The sequence below is a fragment of the Arachis stenosperma genome, chromosome 5 (genome assembly GCF_014773155.1).
Source record: "Arachis stenosperma cultivar V10309 chromosome 5, arast.V10309.gnm1.PFL2, whole genome shotgun sequence".
Taxonomy (NCBI): Eukaryota; Viridiplantae; Streptophyta; class Magnoliopsida; order Fabales; family Fabaceae; genus Arachis; species Arachis stenosperma.
The window spans coordinates 138160905-138184999 of NC_080381.1; the positions used below are offsets into that span (position 1 = coordinate 138160905).

The 24095-nt window shown below is 27.3% G+C and overlaps 2 protein-coding genes across 4 annotated transcripts; both read left to right on the forward strand.

The window, feature by feature from the left end:
* The first annotated feature begins 6998 nt into the window (after window positions 1-6998).
* Window positions 6999-13342, forward strand: LOC130983289 (uncharacterized). Of its 2 annotated transcripts, none has more exons than XM_057907507.1 (7): window positions 6999-7487; window positions 7573-7806; window positions 10473-11050; window positions 11906-12098; window positions 12358-12422; window positions 12516-12726; window positions 12809-13342. In XM_057907507.1, exons 2-7 carry the CDS (start codon window positions 7660-7662, stop codon window positions 13160-13162), a joined length of 1548 nt encoding a protein of 515 aa, XP_057763490.1. In that variant the 5' UTR covers window positions 6999-7487; window positions 7573-7659; the 3' UTR covers window positions 13163-13342. The 2 variants fall into 2 exon arrangements, with proteins under 2 accessions (XP_057763490.1, XP_057763491.1); XM_057907508.1 differs by having other exon boundaries at window positions 7003-7487; window positions 10476-11050; window positions 12809-13338.
* Window positions 13343-19136: 5794 nt separating this feature from the next.
* On the forward strand, window positions 19137-23656 carry LOC130979792 (uncharacterized). Of its 2 annotated transcripts, none has more exons than XM_057903336.1 (3): window positions 19137-19768; window positions 19854-20090; window positions 22728-23656. In XM_057903336.1, exons 2-3 carry the CDS (start codon window positions 19944-19946, stop codon window positions 23259-23261), a joined length of 681 nt encoding a protein of 226 aa, XP_057759319.1. In that variant the 5' UTR covers window positions 19137-19768; window positions 19854-19943; the 3' UTR covers window positions 23262-23656. The 2 variants fall into 2 exon arrangements, with proteins under 2 accessions (XP_057759319.1, XP_057759320.1); XM_057903337.1 differs by having other exon boundaries at window positions 19142-19768; window positions 22731-23656.
* Window positions 23657-24095: the final 439 nt, after the last annotated feature.

Below are 24095 nucleotides of genomic sequence, written 5' to 3' on the forward strand. Positions count from 1 at the left end.
AGCAGGAAAGAAGAAGTAACTTTGGCTTCACTTTTCATTTTTTTTCATTTATCTCCCGTTGATTTTCTTGTTTGTTAGTAATGGAAAATACTAAAGTTCCAAGCCAAAAAATTGATATCGATTATTAAGCTAGAATCACATCTCTCCCTATGATCTTTTAATCATAGCCAACATTATTATAATGTCAATGTCAATAGTGTGATTAGGAAAAAGGAAACTACTATACAAGTTCTTCTGGTGAAAGGTAATGGGTTTGAGTGTTGTAGTTAAGAAGAAAAAAAAAAGAGATTAAATTTTAGTATTAACAAGCCAAATTGCCAAGTTTATTTTCATGGGATGAATTGCTTCAAATTGTTCTTAAGGTATACCTTTGAGCTCATAAGAAATTTATAGAAGTATTTATAAATCATCTACACTACCAGAAAACTTGTATATTGAATTCAAATTATGACAATATGAGTAAAAGATCAAACTTTGTGAATAACTTAGGCTAGAAGGTTTGCCTCTTATCAATTCTTTTAGAAAAGTGATCTAATAGGACATGAGTATAGTTTTACATATTCCCATTCATATGTATTTTGTTCTTAAAAAATGTTATATGCAAGTAAAAGCCAACTACCAAATCTTTCATTATGTATTGGTGTATATTTATATATATTGTTTTATATTTTTTAATATATATTCTATATAAATAATTGATTTAATAGTTAATTTTTAGTATATACATGACATATTTGTTTATTCTTTTTATAATTTAAGCTCAAATTATAATATTTTAAATCAAACTTATTGTCCAATTTATGACGTAAAGGTTTTTTGAGGAAATTATTCTCCTAAACACATTAGCATCTTTATGTTATACATTAGACATGATCATTCGTCTGATTTACTCCTCATCAAGTTCCTTATTGTATAAGTCATACCTAATTAAAAATTGGTGCTTGAAAAATGTTAACATGTAGTACTTTCATAATTCTGTATGATTATAAATACTATAACTCAAATTATAGAGCACGTTATTTATTTATTACTTCTTGTATTAGTTATTCATGAATTTCATATTAATAAAAAATGGGTTCTACTTTCTAATACCATGCCAACACATTAATTTCTATGTTGATAATTTGATATGATGGTTTCTACTTTCTAATACCATGCCAACACAATTTATTTCTTACAGTGATTAAGACAATTTATCATAGTATCAATGGAAGTACTAATATAACTCTTTCACAGAGCATAAGGTATCTATTAACTATTAAAGTGTGTAATTATTAATTAAATACAAGCAGAGTACAAACTACAAAACCAAAAATAAATAAATAAAATAAAAGTAGAGTACTACTATGATAAAAAAAAAGTTCAACTATTAGACTTTATTTATTTTCTAGAAATAAAAATGAATATTGTATTTGGTAATTTAAAATTAGAATTAAGATTTTAGTTACAAAATATAAAATTTTAGTCTCTTTAGTATTTTTAAAAAATAAAGACATGAGATTAAAAATTTTAAGAATAGAAATTAAAATTTTAATAATTTTTTAAATACTCTTATTTAGTTTTGTAAATTTTAAATTTATATTTTAATTTTAAACTTAATTTAGTCTTTGTATTTTAATTTCTATCACTCAATTTTAATATTTCAATCTTAGTATCCTTCTAAATGGAGCTTTAGAAATTTAACTCGCACCGACAAATTGATCTCAGCTTTCTTTGATCTCAACCTGTACTTTACTTCTATTTTTGTTTTTTCTTTCTTTCTATGGGCCAGGGTACTACAACTTGTGTTCTATCAAACCAATCTTTTAATTATTTTTTGTCAGAAAAAAAGGACCTATATTGCAGGGCCACCACGGTCCTCTTCCTAAGATAGCGATTTAGGTATAATATTTTGGTATACAAAAAAAAAAATTTTAATATTCGGTGAATACTATTTTTTAATAAAAAATAAATACTATTATTTTTACAATAAAAAATAAGACATCATATGAAATATATGCACCCTAAAAATTAATTATAATTTCTTTTATTTGGTTTTATTTTTCACCAAAAGTTTTCATATTTTATCATATGAAAATATGAATACTTTATTGAGTTGTTTGTCTAAACGTCAAACATATTTTAAATAAATATTTATTTGATATTCATCTGACATATATATTTTTTGTATTTAATTATATTTTAATAAAAAATAAAAAATATTTTTTAAAACATATTTAAAAGTATTTAAATAACATCACACATTTAATTTTATTGATTTATATTTTTAAAATGAATATAAAAATAATATACATGAAAGTTGTGACTTGTGAATCACATGCATGAAAAAATAAGGTTCTTATTATTATTACAATTACAATATTTTTCTTTAGATCTGAAAAGACTCTAGCCTTTTCAATAAGTGGTGAACCCCATGATTAATAATTGAAGCTCCAACCACAAAGATACTTTATCTATAATTATCAATTGATGGACTTTATATTAAAGTACTTTAAAAATAATGCTACTATATAATTCTTTATGCTAATAGAATTTTCTTTTCCGTGAACTTTATTTTAAAGTACAAAGTTATTGAATGCAAAGTGTAATACTGATCTGCTCATATTATTTTTAATTAAGGAAAACTGAGTTGGTTCGGTCTTCCATCTATATTACAAAAAAAATTATACCAACAAAAAAATTGAAAAAAATATTTCAAAAGATAAAAATAAAGATGGTGTGTCATGTGTGGGTTGATTACATTTATTTAAGGGTACCATATATTTTGTTTTAGAAAATATATACTTTGGTCAAATAACCTGTAATAATTATATTAATTCTCTAAATAAGATAATTAGAACAGAAAAGTTATAAAATTTTCCATATAAAAAAATTACATAACTTTTAGTAAATTTTATTTTTTAAAAACATTAAACCTGCATTTTTTGTAATATTTCAATCAACAGAGTTTTATCAAAGGAGAGTTGACATCCAACGTTCACATAAAACTAGATGAAGAGTGCAGACTTCTATGACTTCTTGACAAATTTCGTTAGACAATTTTTTCAGTAAGATTTTTTTTTTTCTTTGTTAGGAAAATGCTGTAATATATTTCGTGCAAGAGTTATTATTGCACAAATGCACATTATATTGGCAAATATTAATGCATTTCAGAAAAAATAAAAAGTGTAATATTCTTTGAAAATTAATTTATTATTAAAAATAATAAAAGAAATAAAATATAAAAATTTTAAAATTTAAATTTTAAATTATTAATCTTAAATTTAAACTATTAATATGAAATATAATACATAATAAAAATATAAGATTTGTTTAGTTACCAAAAACTGCAACACTAATTATAAGTTTGGTAAATCGCTTGCTTAAGAGTTAGGTCTAGGGAAGAAACTTTTGCACATACATTTTGAATTTAAATAAATATGTTGATTGAGATTCTTAATTATGTTAATTTTTTTTGTTATTACATTTCTCAATGTCGAAATTATATGAATAAATCTATATTCTCATTTTGATCATATACGTTGAAAGGGATTTTGTTCCCATATTAATACTGCTATATAAATTACAGAAAATTTTAGGAGTTCGGTATTTTTTATTAAATTTGGTCAATATATGTTGAATTATTTTAAATAATAATTTATGTGAGTAAATTTTGATAAATATAAATATAAATTATATTAATTTATGTGTATAAAATTTAATAAATATAAATTATATATTTTGTGTATAAATATTTATAACTATTAGTATAAATTATTGTTAATTAAATATTAATTTAAAATAATAATATTATTGAACCTGTCACACTGCTGTATAAATAAAAGATGATATTAGGATACAAAATAATCAATCTCATTAAGTTAAAACTCTTGTATGTTATTCTTAGAGTAAGTTAAAAACCACCGGAATAAAATATTAGCAATAATTTAAAATACCAAACTTTGACTTTTCTACAATATTATCAAATTGTAATAATTTTATCTAGGATTTATTAGAGCCCAAGCTAGGATAACTTTTTAGAATCACACTACTATGATCCAACAAAGTCAAATCCAAAGTGAACTGGCTAGAGTTGGGTTGTTAAGTATTTTTTACTCGACATTTATTTTAAATCCAACTTGGGGATATTTGAATTCATTGTTTCTTCACTTCACCCTAACGCTATATGTCACTCTTGACTAGTCTATAATCCATACAAAGAGCATCATAAAATATAGTATTTAGACACGATTTTCTTTGTGTATTAGTATTGAAGTTAAGGCTAGCGATAGATAAACAAACGGACAAGGTTTTTTTAATTCACAGTAAATAATATCTTTTCTTGTTTAAAAGATAAATTATTTGTTGACAATATGAAAATTTATAATAGGTCCCTAATTATCCAGGTAACTAATTTAAGCAGTCTATATAAATAGTAAGTTACTAATGTGTCAAGAGATGTTTAGACCAATAATAAATATTGTTTAAACTATTTACTTAAATAATTAAATATTGATTAAAAAATTTTTAATTATGGAAGATACTTCATTTTTCGGACAAATATTCAGAATTTGAAAAGATATTTATTCTTTAATTTATTTATGAGATTTGTGCAAAAAACTTATCTCCAAAATTTATTTTTTCTAACAAAAATATTATTTACATATTATAATTAGTCACAATATATATATATATATATATATATATTTTATATTAATAATTAATTTTAATAACTAATTTTAATGTATATTTTTTTTATTAGGATGTGTATCAAACTTGCCCTAAGAATGAAATGCGAGCTGATATATGAATATGAACATTAAAATTATTGCTAGTCTTCAAATTTGAAGACATGTTAAAGGCAAATAGTATCTGAGTATTTGAACTAAATAAGTATTGCCCGTGTCGTATCATGTGATTGTAAGAATAATAAATATATACAAAAAAATTAAAAAAAATTCGGAATAAATAAACCATAAATTTTAAAATATGTTGATAAAAATATCTTAAAATTTTGATAAACTATCTAACCATTAATTCGTCTCATTTTTTTAACAATAAATACTTACATGTTATTTTTTTGTTGTACGTACAAATACTTACATTTTATATTCTTATTATTCACTGGCCGATAGTTCTTATAAATAATGTGAAAGATTATAATGTGTTTGTAACACGAGTAGCAATAATAAAATAATTTTAATATCTATTTTGTATTTAAAATTTTATTTAAATAATATATATTAAATACAAAGATTTTGATGTGTTTGAATAAAAAAAATTGGTTTTATGATGATTTTATGCCTATTTATATTATTAAGATTAATTTTTGCTGTCAACTTTTTTATTAATAAATTTTTTATTTAAATTAAAAAAATATTTTTGTAACTCTTTGCATATCACTAAATTTTTTTTTCAAGAATTATACATATATATATGTATGTAAGGAAAAAAAAATTATGAGATTATATCTTATTATTTTAAACTTAAATCATTTAAAGCTTATGAATTACATCACAATTCAATTTGAAACAAAATCAATTAGAATCTCAGACAAATTTATAATTCACATTTAGAAATGAAATAACTAATTGTTTTCAATTCTAATTTAATATTATTAATTATCATATTATTATTAATTATATTTTGGTATTATCAAAAAATTTTAATAATATTCTATTTGAATTAATATAATTATTTACTTGATCAAATTAAAATAATAATTAAATAATTTTTTAGTAAAGATTACAATATTTGTTGCTGTGTGACCTATTGGTATAATATTAAATATATAGTAAATTAGTCATACTAAATTTATTAATTAAGGTTGGCATCAATTAACACTTTTTAACGATCCGATAATATGAAGTAATATATTTTTTTTTAAGAATCCAAGAAGAACAAAGTATATATGATTCATTTTATCTTTTTCACTCTTAGTTAACCCTTAGAGTATAGTTTAATTATCAAATTTTAACTTGTTACCAGTCACAAAAAAAAAAATTAACTTGTTACTATTATTATTATAATAAACCATAAATGATATAAGAAACTCATTTCTTCATTCTTCCATCTCCTTGGTCAATACTTTACTTATTTTAGTCACTATAATCACAAACTCAATTCATTACGAAAAGTTAACGAATTTTTTATTGACTAGTAATTAATTTAAAAAATATTTGAATCATACACAATATCCATTCAACTAACATCTAGAGTATTAGTTATTCCGAATCAAATTATTATAAATACATTGTTAATTATCATGATATTCACAGATAAAAAAAATTCTATTACAAAATTTATTTTAAAAATATTCTATTGACAAATATGCAGTATATAACAATTAAAAATTTTTAAAATATGTAATTCAATTATCATATCTTTATATATAATATATATAATTTATTAAATAAAATTTATTAATTTTCATCCAATAAAAATCATTATATATATTAATCTATTTGAATTATTAATTTTTTTAATAATTTTATAATAAAAAATAATTTAAATTAAATTATAAAAAATTATTTATTTCTCAATATTATAATTTTTGTCATAATGATAAATCTTTAAATATCATAAAAAAATTTATTATATTAAATTTTTAATTAAATAATAATAATAAATTATTTAACACATAATAAATTAAATCGTAATTGTACAATTTATTTCCAACACAACCTAGCATACTATAAAACCATTTCAGCTGCTAATTTTTTAGTATAAACAATGTCTCCATACTAATGGAGATAAAAGTCAGTTGTGGCCATAACAGCATAACTAGCCAAATTCCTGAGATGATCATATATATATATATATAACACAGTATAGAACTCTCAGGTCTGCACCGCTAATTCTCCAACTTCTATAACTGTACAGTTCTAAAATTGTGGCCATCAAGTTTAGTTCACAACGCCATCAAAGTCACACGTACCCTTTTGTCCTTTCTTTATTTCACTTCATATATCTATCTATAATTCTATATATCTATCTTTCTATCTATGTCAATATTAATGTTAAGGTGGCCTTTCGTATTCATAATATAAACAACAGAGTAGCCTATCTCATGCACTCCTTTTTCAATTCACACACACCCTTCTCCTTCTTCTCCTTCAACTCTCTTCTCAATGATTTAATCATTTCTTTGAGTCCCTTTCTTTTTGTCACATGTAATTTCCCTTCTCTCCCCCATTTTCTTTTTCTCCTTATCAGTTATGTACATGTGAATCTCGAATCTACCCTCTACTTTGTTAAAAAGTTTTATCACTTTTTTCTTCTCCTTCATATTCTCACACCACACAGCACAAAACAAAGAAAAAGAGGGAGATAAAACCAGTGGTTCTTAAATCTCTCTCTCTGTCATAACGATCAGATAGCGAATTTCCACTACTCAATCATGTACTCAGTTCAATTCCCTATTTCTATTTAATTCTTATTCAGCTACCATTTCCCAAAAGGAAAAAACAGAGGAAGAGAAAAACAGGGCTCCTATTTCAGCTGCAAAGGTATATTTTCCATATCCAATTAGCTTAAACTTCATTGACCCAATTGAAGGTTCATTTCAAAGTTTCCATCTTTGAACCATTTCAGGTACAAGGGAGCTCCAAGCTCGAAATCTCAACATAGGATTGGTGTTGGTGTCTTGTGTTGAGTGTGTGACAAAAAAACAAATAAAACATGAGAGATACCAACATCCTTGTGGTTGGTCAAGACGGGATTTTGCGGCCGTTGATGAAGACCGCAACGAGATCCACGACGGTTCTAGTGTTCTCTATGCTCTTCATATTTGGCGCGTTGGTATACACGCTCCTTCTCCCCTCGCATGTAAGTCTTTGTACTCTTCAAAGGCATATATTTACTTTTCAAAGCTTTTTTTTGTAGTTTTTATTCAGTCATAAGTATATGAAGATATGAATAAATTAACAATTTTAATGGGCAATTAAATAACATCCTTTTACCCTGTTTTGGTGCAAATGCTTTGGTTGGTTGTGATTGTGAGTGAGGTTTGCTATTTTTAACGTTTCTTTTTGTTGAGAACGTTACCCTTGTCTCGTACCAAGATTGTCAAGGGTAGAAATAGTTATTGATTCCCCCTTTCTCACTTTGTCGTTTGCTTCAATATTGGTTTCATCAATAATTGATTGATTAGTGGGATTTATAAGAGGATTTTTCTTTAGATGGGTCATCTATATGTGTTTTGGGGTAACCAAGTTACCATGCACATTGTTTATTGATAATGCATTAATGTTAAAGTTGAGTGAATGATTGAATATAACTTTAAATAATTTGATTGATTTGACTATATTTTTATCTAATAATTCTTAATTATTAATTTTACGTAAAGTTAAATCCAACTGATTTTTATTGTCAACTTGATACACAATAATCTCATCTAAATATTTTGTTAACTTGTATTCTAGAATATATTTTTATTGAAATGATAGTAATTTTAAGTTATTAATATATTTAATATGTTAAAAGTTAAAAAAAAAATTATTTATGGATCGGAGTATTTGTTATTATATTAATAAAAAATTTTACTATAGAAATAAAATTTAAAATAAATTTGACGAGAAATTGTGTATTTAGTGATCACAAACACTTGAGTCTCAAAACAATACATTATTAAATTAGAAATAATGTCCACTCTATTATCGGCTTGTTATAAAGTCGTGAGATTTCAAAATTAAAGCAATACTTTTTCCATACTAGTTTATTATTGGAGTAACAAACTAAGGGAGGTAGTAAATGCTTATATATAGCATATGTAACAAAAAGAGAAAAAGGAGAAAGAGAAGGGAATATACCATATAGAAGTCCTTTAATCTATAAATACTTGTCCTTTTACATGTGTGTAGTTTATGTAGACCCAAGGGCCAACAACCCTGTATCTAGGTTTCTTGTGACTTGTGACCTGTGAATTTGTGATAGAATAAGTGAGGCTCTTACACATAAGTAAAGGTAAGTGTTAAGAATATGATACTTGATTTGTCAAATAAAAAATAATTAGGTGTGGGTTGATACCGGCTGAAAAAGGCAAAAACAAAAGAAAGTTTATTTTTTAAAAAAGTAATTAATTTTGGTGTATGATAATAAAAGAAAGTATATGATTATTCAATTAAATTGTTGTATTTAAATAGTTTTTAAATAATAAATTCAAAAATCATTTACTTTTATTAATGTAATAATATATAATTAATTTTTTTTTACAACGTCTAGTATACAAAAATTAAATTATGAGAATATTAGATTTGTGCATTGTCTGAAAAGCCCATGAGGTAATGTACCTTTCATTAGGCAATTTGATTGAATTATTGTAACACTATGATAATACTAGCTGGTAAGCACTAAGCAATGTAGTTTGACAAATTAGAAAGACTTTTTTTTTTTTGGGTATTGAGAAATTAGAAAGACTTATCAAGATGTTAGAAAACTCCAAGTCCTAATTCCTAACAAGCGCCGCTTTTGTCGGGTAATGTCACAAGGAATTGAATTGAATTCCAACACATGAGAGAGATAGACTTGTATGCCACGTGTCCTTATGTGGGAGCCACTCATGACTTTGATAGTCATGCATGGAATCTATCCTGGATCCATTAACTTACGTTTTAAGTTTTAACCCTAAAAAAATTGTTATTTTTTAACCGCACTGCACCTAACTGGGACAGGTGTTCCCTTCTTATACTACATGTACTTCTTTTCTTGGTTATCTAACATCAAACATAACGTTATGGCGTTTACCTTTGAAACAATTCTCATGCTAACACTTGCATGCAACTTAGGTAGGTGACATTCAACGTTGTTTTCAAGTTGAACTATTTAGTTACGTGTTTGAGCTGTTGTTTGTTTCTTGATTAATAATTTCTAGTTGGCTCTTGGTGTTTGTTTGACTATTTGGTGTTATCATTACTAATTGATTTTCTAGTATTATTTGAGTTATATGCCCATAAATGTAGATAAAAATCAGGGTAGAAGTGTAATTTACTAAAAACAAAAGTTATGTATATGCTTAGAGAAGTATTAATAAGCTAGTACCTAACCTTGACTAATTTGCCTTGTTAATCATCATGATGTATTGAAATTATGCATTGAAATCTAATAGGTATTTCCAATGAGATAGGTACAACATTTGCATGCATTGAGTTGGAAGGAATTATACTTGTCATTGATTAAAATAAAAGAGAGAGCATTTAATTTATTTTTCTTTAAAAAATATATTATTTATATTCGTTTTTATTTCATACACTGAATTAATATAAATTCTTTTGTTATTAGATGGATAGTAAAATTATGTCATATAAATTTTGCATCCTATTCAAAGACAGTAATTTTGTTACTCTCTAATTGATAATGTCATTTTTATTTTTTTAATTTATTTTAAATAAAAATTTTAATTTAAAAAATGCACAAAAAAATCCATTATTAATTTTGTTTTCTTTTGGTTAATCTTAATTTATTTCTTACGATTTGGTGTTGTGAATATTTTTTAGCAGTTAATTTTTGGAGGCACACCTTCCAAATCAATACTAGCCACAACAGAAAACAACAATGTGCCCAAAATGCCCCCAAAGCAAATAGAGATTCCACTAAACTGCACTGCATACAATCTAAACAAAACATGCCCCAACCATGAAGAAATCCCAGACGACAATCAAGACCGTTTACCAAGCTCCACGTGTCCAGATTACTTCCGTTGGATCCACGAGGATCTAAGGCCATGGGCCCACACAGGCATAACAAAGGAGATGGTAGACAAGGCTAGAAAAACAGCAAATTTCAAATTGGTGATTCTCAAAGGGAAGGCTTATTTGGAGACTTATGCAAAAGCGTTTCAGACAAGAGATGTTTTTACAAAGTGGGGGATATTGCAATTGTTAAGGAGGTATCCTGGGATGTTGCCAGATATGGAGTTCATGTTTGATTGTGTTGATTGGCCTGTCATTTTGGCTGAACGTTATGGTGGTTCTAATTCTAATAATGCTAGCAATGTTCCTCCACCACTCTTTAGATATTGTGCTAATGATGCTACATTGGACATTGTCTTCCCTGATTGGTCCTTTTGGGGTTGGTAAGCACATTTCACTTCATTTTGAGGTGGAAACTCAGGTGTAGTCGATTTCACGTGAAATTGATATATGAGAACTGTTAGATGATTTGACTAAATTTTTATCTAACGGCTCTCAGATATCAACTTTACGTGAAGTCGACTTCACCTTATTATTGTTACCATTCAATATGTGTTCAAATTAGTTATATTCGTAATCAAATTCATCATGTTAGGTAGACACTAAAATTAATCACGTTATAAATACATATTTGATGTTTATAAAATAATTCATTTATTTTGCCTTACACAAAAGTTTGTTATAGTATTTTGTTGTGAAATATCTAATTCTTTTGGTGGTGGTTGATTATTTTATTAGTATGAAAATAACATGTATGAATCTATATATAGATACTAGTAGTTAATTTTTGGTATTTATTGAACATTTTTTATTTGTAATTCAACTATATTATGTATACACAAAAAATAAGTTATTAAATAAGTTATCTATATATAATATACTATGAAATACAAAATACACATTGAAAATATATGAAACAACACATATTTATACACCTATACAGTCACTGATTTTTTTTATATGCATAGCATTTTTGTTCGCCATTACTGTTACTTCATATATCAAGTAGATACACATTTCTTTATTATTGAATGAAGCGTAGATCCTATCTAATATGAGTGTCAAACCTGATCTAACAGTAATGTAATGTGTATCGACTCAATTTATTAAACAAATCAATGCACTAAGTATTTATATCTGTATACAATTCTAGTATGATGAATTGCTGGTTGTATAGCAGGGGAATGAGATGATGCTAAAGAAACGTTTGAATGTTGATTTGTGTTATGTATGTATAGGGCTGAGATTAACATAAAGCCATGGGAGATTTTGTCAGGAGAGATGAAAGAAGGGAACAAGAGAACAACATGGCTTAAAAGAGAGCCATATGCTTACTGGAAAGGTAATCCTGATGTTGCTGACACAAGAAAAGACCTCATGAAATGCAATGTTACAGATCAACAAGATTGGAATGCTCGTATTTATAAACAGGTATTATTCTTATTATTATTAATCTTACTTAACTAGTGCTGTTTTTTCCTATATGATTTTGTCAGCTAAGTGTTTCAGGATAGAAAATACGAATACAGAAAGGAAAGATATTTTGCTTATTTTTGTATTTGTCTCAATAATATTTCTTTAAAAAAATGAAACTTTTTGTTAAGTTCAGAATCAATAGAGTGATATAGAATTCAGTTTCATCCTCTTTCAATTTCTCATTCAATCTCAAACTTCATCAATTTCGTTTCAGGATTGGATAAAGGAATCAAAAGAAGGGTACAAGCAATCAGATTTGGCAAGCCAATGCATTCATAGGTCGGTATAACATTCATACTTTAGATTCATACTCACACATTTATCACTAAAATGTGTTGTTCTTTCTAATTTCCAAATCATGATTCAATGCAGATATAAGGTGTACATTGAAGGTTCTGCTTGGTCTGTTAGCCAAAAATACATTCTAGCATGTGATTCTGTCACACTGCTTGTAAATCCACACTACTATGATTTTTTCACAAGAGGGTTGGTTCCAATGCAACATTATTGGCCAATTAAGGAAGATGACAAATGCAGATCCATTAAATTTGCTGTGGAATGGGGCAATACTCATCAGAATGAGGTAACTTCAAACTCAAATTCAAAGTTGAACTTGTTCACTAAGAAATACTAATGTCTAAGTCAATAATATAATAATTCATCAGGCTAATAGTATTGGAAAGGCAGCAAGTGATTTCATCTATGATGAATTGAAGATGGATTATGTGTATGACTACATGTTTCATCTCTTAAATAGTTATGGTAAACTATTTAGATATACACCCACTTTAAGTTCTGAAGCAGTTGAGCTATGTGTGGAGTCAATGGTTTGCAATGCTAAAGGAAGAGAAAGGCGATTCATGATGGAATCAATGGTGAAGGGTCCTGCAATCACCAACCCTTGCACCATGCCCCCACCTTTTGACCCTCCATCTTTGCATGAAAACTTGAGGAGAAAAGAAAGTTTAATTCAACAAGTGGATTCATGGGAGAAGAGTTATTGGGGGAAACCAAAATAATAAATCTTGATGTATATCAATTTTTTTTTGCCAATTGAATTCTAAGGCATATAGTTTTAGATTATATATGTATTATTTTTTCTCCCATATATTAGCATCCTCTTTTGGCAGGTATAAATAGAAGGGCAATTTACCCAAATAAATAAAGTAGATAAAATCTTTACTCAAATACACAAAACAGAAACATGTTATGTGTATGTGCAATTTTTCATTTCTATGTAATCCGTGGGAAGCAACCACGATTTTTAATTTTTACATAAACCGTGGCTGCTTTGTGTGTAAACCGTGGCAAGTAGCCACGGATTACGAAGGGAAGAAGGAAGCCATAAACCGTGGCAGGTTCTCACGGTATATGAAGATGGCTAGATGGTGATAAAACGTTGTGGGAGGGAGAGGAAGAGGGACTGATATACTGATCAGTAGTATCTATTAGAAGAGTTTCAGAATTTGAGTGAAAAAAATGAAAAAAAAAATTAATTTTTTTTATATCTTATTGGATAAAAACATATCTAATATTTCTTATTATTTAATTAATGGTTTTAAAATGATTAAAATGAATAATTAAGCTAAATTTTTTAGATCTTATTCAATAAAAATATATCTAACATATTAGTTCAAAATATGATCTCTTGTAGAATTTTAGATGTGTGGGTTAATTATTAAAACCCTTAAGATTTATTTTTTGAATTTTAAAATTAAAATCTTTAATTTTACTGAATATAATTTTTGGATGTATATTTAAATGATAATCTTTTAATAATTAAAAATGCTAGAACTAAAACAGAAATTTTAAATTTTAAATTTCAGTTTTATTTAGTTTGTATTTTGAATATGTATTTAATTTTAAAAAGATACTAAATCTATTTAAATGTATTTATTTCAATTTTTTTAAATTATTATAATAAAAAACTAAATAAAGGATCACATTTAAAAGATTCCTTAGTCTTCAAAAGTCTCTTTTACCTTAATATTTTACGAATTAAAATGCTTCTGAAAAATTACTAGAAGAAAATATATGAATTTAAACTTCTGTAAATATGAAGTTGATATACAATATATTTCATATTCAAGTAATAAAGTTTTAAATCAAGAATCCTTTAAAGATTCATTATTTAGTTACTATTTTTATTTTATACACGAGTTTATATTAAGCAGAATACTCATCCCAATCCAAAATCAAATCATGTCCCCATTGACAATAAATACCATTGGTATTTAAACTTTATAAAAAAAAAATTCCATTCCTCAAGGCTTCTATTCTATGTAAGTAAAAAAAGTGTAGTTCAACTCATGCATATAGCATGCTAATGGTGCTAACTACTAATGCAAATAAACTTCAATCAGAATTATGTTCTTTCACACTATATTAAGCAAACAAAATTTAATAGGAGCCCACTCACTCATCATATGATTGAGATTCTGTCTTTTTTTTTTCACTCAAATTCTGAAACTCTTCTAATGGATACTACTTATCAGTATATCAGTCCCTCTCCCTCTCCCTCCCACAACGTTTTATCACCATCTAGCCATCTTCATAAACAGTGGGAGTCTGCCACGATTTATGGCTTCCTTCTTCCCTTCGTAATCCGTAGCTACTTGCCACGGTTTACACATAACACAAAATAATCATAATCCGTCTTAGGCAACCACGATTTATGTAGAAATTAAAAACCGTAGTTGCTTTCCACGGATTATATAGAAATAGAAATCGCATTATTCCGACCAAAGGATCATCCTCCGAGGTAATGATTTTGGCCATTCCCCTTGTGATCACACTGCAACGGAAAACCAATTAGAACCGAAAAGAAAAACAAAGAACTCTAAAAGAAATATACCTCAACTTCATGTTGAGTTTTGGATGCTTGCGTTTCAAATCTGTTACCACAGTCCCTGCATATGTACATGAACTTATCGTGCTTGTGGCTAGCATGTTGTTCCAAACGATCTTTGCTAGGGAAGTTTGCCTTTCTGTAATTGACACAGGAAAAACGCTGTTCACCTTCATTCATCATCAGACATTGAGAGAGAGAGAGAGAATTTCAAACGGATTTTGAATTTGGCGCTACCGGAAAGAATTAAATAAGGGAGTAGGGAGTATTAGCAAGCAGGACGGTTAACAAAAATCAATTAATAAAAAAGACTAATTATATCATTATTATTAAAAAAAATTATTTAAATAAAATTTATAAAGAAGGACCGATTTATTATTTTAAATGGACAAAAACGTTATTAGTTAATTTCTAATGATATTTTAAATATTAAATAATTTTTTTTAATTTTTTCAGTTTCAGTTTATTATTCATCTGTTTATTTTGTGTAATTTTAATTTTTAATTTTTTTCACAAAAAAATAACATCAAAATTAATTATTAAAGATAATTCAAAGAATAACCACAACCAAGTCTCAAGGCAAAATGAATTTGTATACAAAAAATTATTCTTAGATTCTCTAAATTACGCTATAAAATTTACTTTGCTAATTGGTGATTTCTTTTTTTTTTGGGATAAATTTCTTCAATTAATCCTCTATTTTTAAGTATAAATAGCGTTAGAGATTTAGATAAGTAATATTTTAGATATTAAGATTAAAAATTTAGAGTTATTAAATTTGGGAATTTAGATAGAGTTCTTTTTATATTTTTTAATGTTAAAAATTGATTAAAGGTATTATTGTCTATTTAAAATAATTATTTAATCCTTTTTCTTGAATCGATTTAAATTGGCCTTTTAAAATAATTTTAATGTAATTAGTCATTCTTAATAATTATTTATTATTAGTGGTCCTTTGGATTAATTTTTTTATTAAATAATTCTAGTTCTTGTAAATCGTGGAAGTGGATCTTCTCTGTTGAAAAAAAAAAATGAATGGTGTCAAATGTTTAATCTAATCATTCATTATATAATTTATTAATAAAAATATATCTTCACAAGAAAAATATTGTAATATAAATAATTTATATCTTTTTTAAAAATAAATAAATTCAAAATATAATTATAATATATTCTCTAAAATATTTTAATATAACATTCATTAAAATATAATATATAATATAAATAATCTATATTTTCGTACATTGTGCGAGTGTCACTCTAATTTTATTAAATTATAATCTAATAATTTTTAACTATAAACTTCACAGAAAGGCAATAGTACCTGAAATCTCACCAACAATTAATAAGCACTAGCGTGCAATTTGCTGTTCTTACAAAGAAAAAGAAAATATTATTTTCCATTTTTAGAAAAGAAATACCATGTGGATAAACATAGGAGTTTGTTAAAAGTTTGTATAAGAGTAATACTTGCAAAATAAAGTGTGACGAATAGCAGATTTTTTGCTCCAACTCCTTAATAAAAGTAAAAAGTAAAAAATAAAAGATAAATACTTGTACTTCACACAAATTATTTACATCTACATATTCAGAAGCATTTCAGAGTCATATATGTGATAGATATGTTATAGTCACTTATAGAAGCATTTCACATATAAACTGCACTACACTATTGTGTTAAGCAACTACTATTACTATATAGTATATACAATAATATTCCTCCTGGTTTAGTAATTGATCATGGCATCCCCATATGCAACTCAATCTCTTCTTTCGATTCTGTCATCATTCTAACAACCTTCCTTCACTTCAGTTTATGCATGGCAAAAGGGCAAAACATGACATGAGAAAGAAAGGAATGCACTCCTCAGCTTCAAGCATGGACTCTCAGACCCTTCTAACAGGCTCTCATCATGGTCTAATGGAAAGGACTGCTGCAGATGGCTAGGAGTTCGCTGCGACAACATCACCGGCCTAGTCGTGGGACTCAATCTCAGCACCCCGCTCAACTTGCCTTACATGGAGTTGAGTGGTGAGATTAGTCCTTCCTTGCTTGAACTAGAATCTTTGATGAGCCTGGACTTGAGTTTGAACTATTTTGTTCATACTCAAATACCAAGCTTCTTTGGCTCAATGAAGGGACTAAGATACTTGGACCTTAGCTTAAGTGGATTCATGGGACTAATCCCTTATCAGCTAGGAAATCTTTCAAACCTGCAGCATCTTAATCTTGGATACAACTAGGCTCTTCAAGTTGGTAACCTTAATTGGATTTCAACTCTTTCTTCATTACAATACCTTGATTTGAGTAGTACAGACCTACATAAAGAACTTGATTGGATTTAAGTTTTTGGTGCACTTCCTTCCCTTTCCGAATTGCACTTGGAGAATTGTTAAATTGATAACTTAGCACCATCAAAAGGGAAAGCCAACTTCACAAATCTCCAAGTGCTTGATCTTTCAAACAACAATCTCAATCAAGGGATCCTTTCATGGATTTCTAATTTGAGCTGAACTCTTGTGCAGCTCGATTTGCGCAGTAACTTTCTTCAGGTGAAGTCCCTGAGATGCTATCAAGAATTCAGAACTTACAGAGCCTTGTCTTACAAGGAAACCAACTAAGTGGGGAACTTCCAGATTCATTAGGCAAGCTTGAGCATCTTGAAGTCTTGGATCTCAGTAACAACACCATCACAGGTCCTATTCCAGCATCATTGGCGAATATCATCCTTGAGATCATACCTTATTATTTTAAACTTGAATCATTTAAAGTTTATGAATTATATCATAACTCAATTTAAAACAAATCAATTAGAATCTCAGATAAATTTATAATTCACATTTAAAAATAAAATAACTAATTGTTTTCATTTCTAATTTAATATTATTAATTATCATATTATTATTAATTATATTTTTGGTATTATTAAAAAATTTAATAATATTCTATTTGAATTAATATAATTATTTTCTTGATCAAATTAAAATAATAATTAAATAATTTTTTAGTAAAGTTTACAATATTTGTTGGTGTGCGACGTATAATTTTAATATTAAATGAATAGTAAATTAGTCATACTAAATTTATTAATTAAGGTTGCCATTAATCAACACTTTTCAATGACCCGATAATATGAAATAATATATTTTTTTAAGAATTCGAGAAGAGCAAAATATGATTCATTTTATCTTTTCAACTCTTAGTTAACCTTTAGAGTATAGTTTAATTATCAAATTTTAACTTATTACCATTATTATTATAATAAACTATAAATGATATAAGAAACTCATTTCTTCATTCTTCCATCCCGTTGGCCAATACTTTATTTATTTTAGTCATTATAATCACAAACTCAACTCATTAAGAAAAGTTGACGAATTTTTTATTGACTAGTAATTAATTTAAAAAATAATTAAATCATACACAATATCTATTCAACTAACATTCTAGAGTATTAATTATTCCGAATTAAAGTATTATAAATACATTGTTAATTATTATGATATTCACAAAGCAAAGAAAACTCTATTACAAAGTTAATTTTAAAAATATTCTATTAACAAATATTCAGTAATTATAATAATTAAAAATTTTTAAAATGTGTAATTCAATGATCATATCTTTATATATAACATCTATATATATAATTTATTAAATAAAATTTATTAATTTTTATCCAATAAAAAATATTATATATATTAATCTATTCGAATTATTAATATTTTTTTAATAATTTTATAATAGAAAATAATTTAAATTAAATTATAAAAAATTATTTATTTCTCAATATTATAATTTTTTCGTAATAATAAATCTTTAAATATAATAAATTTTTTATTATATTAATTTTTTATTAAATAATAATAATAATAATAATAATAATAAAATTATTTAACACATAATAAATTAAATCGTAATCGTACAATTTATTTTAAACACAACCTGGCATACTATAAAACCATTTCAGTTGCTAATTTTTTAGTATAAACAATGTCTGCATACTAATGGAGGTAAAAGCCAGTTGTGACCATAACACCATAACTAGCCAAATTCCTGAGATGATCATATATATATATAAAATACAGCATGAGCTCTTAGGTCTGCATCGCTAATTTTCCAAATTCTGTAACTGTACGGTTCCAAAATTGTGGCCATCAAGTTTAGTTCACAACGCCATCAAAGACACACGTACCCTTTTGTCCTTTCCTTATTTCACTTCATATATCTATCTATAATTCTATATATCTATCTTTCTATCTATGTCAATGTTAATGTTAAGGTGGCCTTTCGTATTCATAATATAAACAGTAGAGTAGTCTGTCTCATGCACCCCTTTTTCAATTCACACACCCTTCTCCTTAGCTTCTTCTCTTTCAACTCTCAATCTTCTCAATGATTTAATCATTTCTTAAGTCCCTCTCTTTTTGTCACATGTAATTTCCCTTCTCTCCCCCATTTTCTTTTTCTTCCTTATCAGTTATGTACATGTGAATCTCGAATCTACCCGCTACTTTGTTAAAAAGTTTTATCACTTTTTTCTTCTTCTTCATATTCTCACACCACACAGCACAAAATAAAGGAGAAGAGAGAGAGATAAAACCACTGGTTCTTAAATCTCTCTCTGTGTCATAACGATCAGATAGCGAATTTCCACTGCTCAATCATGTACTCAGTTCAATTCCCTATTATTTCTATTTAATTCTTATTCAGCTACCATTTCCCAAAAGAAAAAAAACAGAGGAAGAGAAAAACAGGGCTCCTATTTCAGCTGCAAAGGTATATTTTCCATATCCAATTGGCTGAAACTTCATTGACCCAATTGAAGGTTCATTTCAAAGTTTCCATCTTTGAACCATTTCAGGTACAAGGGAGCTCCGAGCTCGAAATCTCAACATAGGATAGGTGTCTTGTGTAATTGTGTTGAGTGTGTGACAAAAAAACCAAATAGAACATGAGAGATACCAACATCCTTGTGGTTGGTCAAGACGGGATTTTGCGGCCGTTGATGAAGACCGCGACGAGATCCACGACGGTTCTAGTGTTCTCTATGCTCTTCATATTCGGCGCGTTGGTATACACGCTCCTTCTCCCCTCGCATGTAAGTATTTGTACTTAAATTAACAATTTTAATGGGCAATTAAATAACATCCTTTTACCCTGTTTTGGTGCAAATGCTTTGATTGGTTGTGATTGTGAGTGAGGTTTGCTATTTTTAACGTTTCTTTTTGTTGAGAACGTTACCCTTGTCTCGTACCAAGATTGTCAAGGGTAGAAATGGTTATTGATTTCCCCTTTCTCCCTTTGTCGTTTGCTTCAATATTGGTTTCATCAATAATTGATTGATTAGTGGGATTTATAAGAGGATTTTTCTTTAGATGGATCACCTATATGTGTTTTGGGTTAACCAAGTTACCATGCACATTGTTTATTGATAATGCATTAATGTTGAAGTTGAGTGAAAGATTGAGTCAACTTGTGTACTTAATTTTAAGTGAAGTTGGTAGTTAAGAACGGATAAATAATTAAACTAATTTGATTAAATTTTTATTTAATAATTTTTAATTATTAACTCATGTAAAATTGATTCTAACTGAATTTTTTATCGTCAATTTGATATACAATAATTTCATCAAAATATTTTGTTAACTTGTATTTTAAAATATATTTTTATTGAAATGATAGTAATTTTAAGTTATTAATATATTTAATATGTTAAAAGTTAAAAAAAAATTATTTATGGATCGGAGTATTTGTTATTATATTAATAAAAAATTTTACTATAGAAATAAAATTTAAAATAAATTTGACGAGAAATTGTGTATTTAGTGATCACAAACACTTGAGTCTCAAAACAATACATTATTAAATTAGAAATAATGTCCACTCTATTATTGGCTTGTTATAAAGTCGTGAGATTTCGAAATTAAAGCAATACTTTTTCCATACTAGCTTATTATTGGAGTAACAAACTAAGGGAGGTAGTAAATGCTTATATATAGCATATGTAACAAAAAGAGAAAAAGGAAAGAGAAGAGAATATACCATATAGAAGTCCTTTAATCTATAAATACTTGTCCTTTTACATGTGTGTAGTTTATGTAGACCCAAGGGCCAACAACCATGTAGCTAGCTAGGTTTCTTGTGACTTGTGATCTGTGAATTTGTGATACAATAAATGAGGCTCTTACACATAAGTAAAGGCAAGTGTTAAGAATATGATACTTGATTTGTCAAATAAAAAATAATTAGGTGTGGGTTGATACTGGCTGAAAAAGACAAAACCAAAAGAAAGTTTATTTTTTAAAAAAGTAATTAATTTTGGTGTATGATAATAAAAGAAAGTATATGATTATTCAATTAAATTGTTGTATTTAAATAATAAATTCAAAAATCATTTACTTTTATTAATGTAATAATATATAACTAAATTTTTTTATTATTTTTTTTTTACAACGTCTAGTATACAAAAATTAAATTCTGAGAATATTAGATTTGTGCATTGTCTGAAAAGCCCATGAGGTAATGTACCTTTCATTAGGCAATTTGATTGAATTATTGTAACACTATGATAATACTAGCTGGTAAGCACTAAGCAATGTAGTTTGACAAATTAGAAATACTTTTTTTTTTTTTTGGGTATTGAGAAATTAGAAAGACTTATCAAGATGTTAGAAAACTCCAAGTCCTAATTCCTAACAAGCGCCGCTTTTGTCGGGTAATGTCACAAGGAATTGAATTGAATTCCAACACATGAGAGAGATAGACTTGTATGCCACGTGTCCTTCTGTGGGAGCCACTCATGACTTTGATAGTCATGCATGGAATCTATCTTGGATCCATTAACTTACGTTTTAAGTTTTAACCCTAAAAAAATTGTTATTTTTTTAACCGCGCTGCACCTAACTGGGACACGTGTTCCCTTCTTATACCACATGTACTTCTTTTCTTGGTTATCTAACATCAAACATAACGTTATGGCGTTTACCTTTGAAACAATTCTCATGCTAACACTTGCATGCAACTTAGGTAGGTGACATTCAACGTTGTTTTCAAGTTGAACTATTTAGTTACGTGTTTGAGCTGTTGTTTGTTTCTTGATTAATAATTTCTAGTTGGCTCTTGGTGTTTGTTTGACTATTTGGTGTTATCATTACTAATTGATTTTCTAGTATTATTTGAGTTATATGCCCATAAATGTAGATAAAAATCAGGGTAGAAGTGTAATTTACTAAAAACAAAAGTTATATATATGCTTAGAGAAGTATTAATAAGCTAGTACCTAACCTTGACTAATTTGCCTTGTTAATCATGATGATGTATTGAAATTATGCATTGAAATCTAATAGGTATTTCCAATGAGATAGGTACAACATTTGCATGCATTGAGTTGGAAGGAATTATACTTGTCATTGATTAAAATAAAAGAGAGAGCATTTAATTTATTTTTCTTTAAAAAATATATTATTTATATTCCTTTTTATTTCATACAGTGAATTAATATAAATTCTTTTGTTATTAGATGGATAGTAAAATTATGTCATATAAATTTTGCATCCTATTCAAAGACAGTAATTTTGTTACTCTCTAATTGATAATGTCATTTTTTATTTTTTTAATTTATTTTAAATAAAAATTTTAATTTAAAAAATGCACAAAAAAATCCATTATTAATTTTGTTTTCTTTTGGTTAATCTTAATTTATTTCTTACGATTTGGTGTTGTGAATATTTTTTAGCAGTTAATTTTTGGAGGCACACCTTCCAAATCAATACTAGCCACAACAGAAAACAACAATGTGCCCAAAATGCCCCCAAAGCAAATAGAGATTCCACTAAACTGCACTGCATACAATCTAAACAAAACATGCTCCAACCATGAAGAAATCCCAGCCGACAATCAAGACCGTTTACCAAGTTCCACGTGTCCAGATTACTTCCGTTGGATCCACGAGGATCTAAGACCATGGGCCCACACAGGCATAACAAAGGAGATGGTAGACAAGGCTAGAAAAACAGCAAATTTCAAATTGGTGATTCTTAAAGGGAAGGCTTATTTGGAGACTTATGCAAAAGCGTTTCAGACAAGAGATGTTTTTACAAAGTGGGGGATATTGCAGTTGTTAAGGAGGTATCCTGGGATGTTGCCAGATATGGAGTTCATGTTTGATTGTGTTGATTGGCCTGTCATTTTGGCTGAACGTTATGGTGGTTCTAATTCTAATAATGCTAGCAATGTTCCTCCACCACTCTTCAATGGTTTGCAATGCTAAAGGAAGAGAAAGACAATTCATGATGGAATCAATGGTGAAGGGTCCTGCAATCACCAACCCTTGCACCATGCCCCCACCTTTTGACCCTCCATCTTTGCATGAAAACTTGAGGAGAAAAGAAAGTTTAATTCAACAAGTGGATTCATGGGAGAAGAGTTATTGGGGGAAACCAAAATAATAAATCTTGATGTATATCAATTCTTTTTTTGCCAATTGAATTCTAAGGCATATAGTTTTAGATTATATATGTATTATTTTTTCTCCCATATATTAGCATCCTCTTTTGGCAGGTATAAATAGAAGGGCAATTTACCAAATAAATAAAGTAGATAAAATCTTTACTCAAATACACAAAACAGAAACATGTTATGTGTATGTGCAATTTTTTATTTCTATGTAATCCGTGGGAAGCAACCACGGTTTTTAATTTTTACATAAACCATGGCTGCCTAAGACGGATTATGATTGTTTTGTGTTGTGTGTAAACCGTGGCAAGTAGCCACGGATTACAAAGGGAAGAAGGAAGCCATAAACCGTGGCAGGTTCTCACGGTTTATGAAGATGGCTAGATGGTGATAAAACGTTGTGGGAGGGAGAGGGAGAGGGACTGATATACTGATCAGTAGTATCTATTAGAAGAGTTTCAGAATTTGAGTGAAAAAAAAGAAAAAAAATTAATTTTTTTTATATCTTATGGGATAAAAACGTATCTAATATTTCTTATTTTTTTATTAATGGTTTTAAAATGATTAAAATGAATAATTAAGCTAAATTTTTTAGATCTTATTCAATAAAAATATATCTAACATATTAGTTCAAAATATGATCTCTTTT